The 4,863-nt window shown below is 35.7% G+C and overlaps 1 protein-coding gene across 5 annotated transcripts in view; it reads left to right on the top strand.

Moving 5' to 3' along the window:
* NCKAP1 (NCK associated protein 1) overlaps nt 1-1,471 on the top strand; it is a 109,281-nt gene extending 107,810 nt beyond the window's left edge. For 4 of the 5 annotated variants that reach the window (XM_040475579.1, XM_040475582.1, XM_040475581.1 and 1 more), the window contains one exon: nt 541-1,471. In XM_040475579.1, the coding sequence (XP_040331513.1) occupies nt 541-657 (117 nt within the window). In that variant the 3' untranslated portion in view covers nt 658-1,471. The remainder of the gene's footprint in view (nt 1-540) is intronic. The other variant, XM_040475580.1, reaches the window with a different exon arrangement.
* Nucleotides 1,472-4,863: the final 3,392 nt, after the last annotated feature.

Raw genomic sequence — 4,863 nt, 5'->3', positions numbered from 1 at the left:
TACCATGTGACTCTTCCCTCACTTGAAATAGTTTCCTTTTCCTGCAGAGATCTGTATCTGTCTTATGATTTAGCATACGCCATAGCTATACTCTTTGTCTAGGTAGACTTTCCTCATTACTCTGGCCCACATTAATCTTTCATCCCTTTTGAACTCCTGGCTTTCCACTTCATTACAGCTGGTCTTATGTTTATTTGGCTTTTTTACTTAGTCTTGGGAACCCAGTGGGACTTGATGATATGGACCATATTTTGAATATGTTTGTATTGTCTTGCATGTCTAGTGTACTGTTGAGGGCAAATGTGAAAGTGCTCAATATATTCCTGTTGATTAATAGACTTCATTGAAAAGTGGTGATTTTAGACATTTTGCTAGCAAAACATTGTGACCCATTTATATTTCAGGTTTTAAAGTAAAAGGAAAATAATTTTCTATCAATTTCTAATAAGAACACTATAGAAATTATGATTTACTGGCTATGACTAAATGTTCCCATTATAAATAACTTTAATTCTTTGATGAATTTTTGCAACTTTTCAGATTGTGCAGGAATCCCCATTCCTGACAATGGATCTTTTGGAATCTTGTTTTCCTTATGTCTTGCTGAGAAATGCATACCACGCTGTCTACAAACAAAGTGTTACATCTTCCGCATAAAATATCTACATATTGAAGACAAGCACGCATTTTTGTTGCTTTGGTTTTACCTGTAAACTGTGGAACTGTTTTACCTTGAGGCCTGAAAAGCAGTTTTGTGGATTATCAATTTCTTTCCTACGATTGTATTTTCTGATCATTGGTTTCATTTAATATGGTTGTACTACAGTATACTTGGTTGATTTAGCTTTTACCTTCACTGAATTCACTAAAATTATTCCTATAATTTTAGAATATCATTGTTTGGAAAGCATACATTATCTCTATGTTTTTGATATTTGAAAATGAAAAAAACCCTTTGCTTGTTTATTTCTGAAAAAGAATTGTATTTAGTGATTATTTTAGATAGTGATATTATAGCATTCATCTGTGTGTAAATTATTTCATATAGGGAAGAGTTCTGATCTGTACCTATGGTTCTTATTGAAAACAAAACTGGATGTGCATTTCTGTGATGTTATGAATACATTTCTACTTTATTTTGAAACATTTGCCAAACTAAATACTGTAACACTATATAACATTAAAAATGTTAAAGGACTGCTTAGCATTAGAAGCAGACTATGTCCGGAAATTCTAAAACAGCAGCATATGTTGTTGCTTGTATAAAGCCTGGTGATAATTTTTAGACTAACTTCCATGGTGCCCTACTGGCATTAGCACTACCATTGTACCCTGCTGTATAATAAACAATCTTAGACATTTATCAATTGTTGATACAAATGTTAGTCCCTAACCACTTTTTATATGTTTTAAATTTTTGAAATTCAAGTGTACCTGCCATAACATAAAATAAACACTAGACTGTATCCCATTTTGAATTATTTCCTTAATTATGTATCTCTAGAAATGTATTCAATAATATGAGAGTTTTAGTTTCAACTTAGTTTAAAACAAACTTTAGGAATGTCTAAGTATAGCATTTGATGCCAGGTCAGCTGTCACAAACTTTGCTTAAATATTTTGAAAAAACACTCCACAGGAAAAAAAAATTTAAACAAAATTGGAAAATAAAATCACATAAAATTTTTTAAAAATTAAGAACTGAAAGGAAATTTGTGCCATCACATTACTAATTGTTTATGTGACCAAATGGACAGTTAGATGAAAGAATGGGAATAGAATGATTATGGAACTAGCACACATGTTGCTGAGAACTACTACATCAATCATGAATAAATGGGAAAGACCTGCTTAGTGGTTGGCATGGAGGGCAGAGGAGCTCATTTTGTTTAAAAACTAACCTGTTTCTCAGCAGCTTCCTATCTGGGTATCAAATAGAGCTTTTTTCACAACTTTTTTTTTTTTTTTTAACGTTTATTTATTTTTGAGACAGAGAGAGACAGAGCATGAATGGGGGAGGGTCAGAGAGAGGGAGACACAGAACTTGAAACAGGCTCCAGGCTCTGAGCTGTCAGCACAGAGCCCAACGCGGGGCTCGAACTCACGGACCGCGAGATCATGACCTGAGCCGAAGTCGGCCGCTTAACCGACTGAGCCACCCAGGCGCCCCTCACAACTTCTTATATATAGTATACACGTAACATGTGAAGAGGAAAGAAAGCTACCATGAACTCAGTTATAGAACGTTCTTCTTTGTTCAGATACAGAGAGTAGAATGACATTGAGGTGCCACAAGATTATCATATTGCTATTTTGTGTATGATTTTTCCAGTTTATATTTAAAGCAGGGAATAATTGTCACTGTTGAAAATTTTCAGTGGTTCAGTGAGGATTTTTTAATAGAATACTTTTAGACTTGAAATAGGCTGATGATGCAGCGAGCAGTTAACATTAAGACTAAATGTTGTTTATTGTGAAATATTAGTATCCTAGAGTGGTGGTAACTTGTTGGTAATCGATATCCTGAGAGGGAAAGTAGGCATTTGAATATGTGCACTTGGTTAAAATGAGGTAGGGTGCATGTACATATGCCATTATTTACCCCTGTTCAGGCCAAGAAAATAGCACTCCTTCATAGTCTTGTGAAGTTTTTCTTGCCTGGGCCTTTTTCCTCATATACCCAAACTGACTGACTGACTGACTGACTGACTGACTGACTGACTAGTGTCTGATTATTCTTAATAATCTATCAAAAAAAAAAAAGACAAAGGTAACTTGGAAAATTTAAGGTAAAAGTAAATTGACAGTACTATTTCTGACATTTTGTTTGTCTTTTTTTTTTTTGTCTTAACTTTTTTTACTCTAAACTTAAACCACAACATACTGTTTTTGTTGTTTTTTGTACAATCCTGCAATGGTACCATGTATGCTAGCCCTATATTCTGCTTATTTCACTCAATAGTTGAAAAGTTCTTTGCTTTTTTTTTTAAGGCCTCCACATATGCTGTGACTAATTTAATAATTTCATTTGGATGAACATTTAGGCAACTTCTTGTTTTTCATTATAAATATCTTGTATCTATATCTTGGTGAATTTGTCTCCTTAGGGTAATTTCTCACAAGATTGCTTGGTGGAAGCATGTACACATTTTAAACTTTGATACATAATATTAGATTTCCTTCTAGTACGACTGTATCAGTTTTACTCCTGCAATTGTGTGAATATATTTTTCTCTGTTATTGCCAACACACCTTTGCCTCTTCAAAAGGTGAAACACACCTCTTGCTTTAATTTGCATATCCTTGTTTATTAAGGAGGTAGAATCTCTGTTAATTGGTTACTTTTATTTCTTTACTCACTTTCATTCTCATTTTTTTTTTTAATGTTTATTTTGAGAGAGAGAGGAAAGTGGGGGGGAGAGAGAGAATCCCAAGCAGTCTGTGCACCGTCGGCGCAGAGCCCAGTGTGGGGCTTGATGTGAGATCATGACCTGAGACTAAATTAAGAGTCAGACGTTTAACTGACTGAGCCACCCAGGCTCCCCTGTTTTGTTACTTTCAAAAGCTTTTACTTTAAAATACTAGTTGAACACTTATTTGCATATCTAAACATTTTTAGTACATATAGTTAGGGTTGAAAACAGCTCCCCGTTCAGTCTTGAGTGTAGTGATATGGCTATTAAAATATACTAATAGTGCATAGTAATTAATGTTAGGGCGCAACTGCTTTGATAACTGAATTTTAATTGAGTTTTAGAAGCAGAGGACATTTATTTCCAACATCCAAGTTAAGAAGAGCATGGCTACAAAGAGTATATGTACCAGTTAAAGAATGAAAAGATGTACAGTTTAAATGTACGAATGTAAGAATCAATTGAAATTACACCAAGATTGTAATTCCCTTATTCTATTATAGTATGATAGTAAGGAGAATCCGATGCAGTTGAGCAAATATTGTCTGGATGAGATAAATTTCATCTAAGCTAGCAGTACCCCTACGTAGTCGTCAGTAAGTGAAACTGGGGAATAAGCTTGGGAATTCCATGAGCTTGCACGGATGGGTTAACAAGGCATAAAGAGTTAGCCATAGGATGTACACCCACGTTTGGGTAAACAAGAGGAGGTAAATAAGATTAGGTATGGGGCAAAGGCCCCCAATATTGGCCAAAGGCATAGGAATAGGAAATCTCAGGATGAAAACATCCAAGATGAGGTAAACAAGATTAGGTATTCAGGGCAAAAATGCCCCCCAATTTAGTACAATAGCAGAAAGCTGCTTTCACGGGAAGGAAGGACCAAAATAGGTAAACAGGTCTATAGACCTCAGAGCAGAGCTAATTAGCAGAAGAAAGGTGCCTTGTTGACCCTGAGGTAGCATCCTCTGTCTTTCTTGTCCACTGTAAACAACCTTCTGCCCAGCGCCAGAATTTTGTTTTATGTTGACTCAAACCCCTAACACCACGTATCTTTAAAACCCCCATTCCCCCATGCCCATAAATTAATGTTCAAGATTTCATTGTCTCTTTGTTCACACCCATCACGTTTGTAAGCCTTCTGATCTTAGTTAAAATGGAGCAAGGACCCCTACTCAGGGCTCTTGTTTCCTCCCGGACATTAGCCTCTCTTGGCATTTTAATCCTGAGTCCTGCTCTCTTGCTGGACAAGAGAGAACTCCAGACCCAGAGTCTACAACATGAAACAGTGCCTTAGATTTGAAATGGGGCTTTTTTCCTTCTCTATTAGACTCTTATTTATTCCTTTTTTCTTTTTTCCAACTTTGCTCTTAATTTCCCCTTCTCTTTTCAAGGTAATCATGGAACTTGGCACAAGTGATTCCCATGACTTCCCATTTTGGATCCTCTC

The sequence above is a fragment of the Herpailurus yagouaroundi genome, unplaced genomic scaffold (genome assembly GCF_014898765.1).
Source record: "Herpailurus yagouaroundi ecotype Mexico unplaced genomic scaffold, PumYag 140, whole genome shotgun sequence".
Lineage (NCBI taxonomy): Eukaryota > Metazoa > Chordata > Mammalia > Carnivora > Felidae > Herpailurus > Herpailurus yagouaroundi.
The sequence above is the reverse complement of the archived record's forward strand: the minus strand, read 5'-3'. Positions and strand labels throughout refer to the sequence as shown.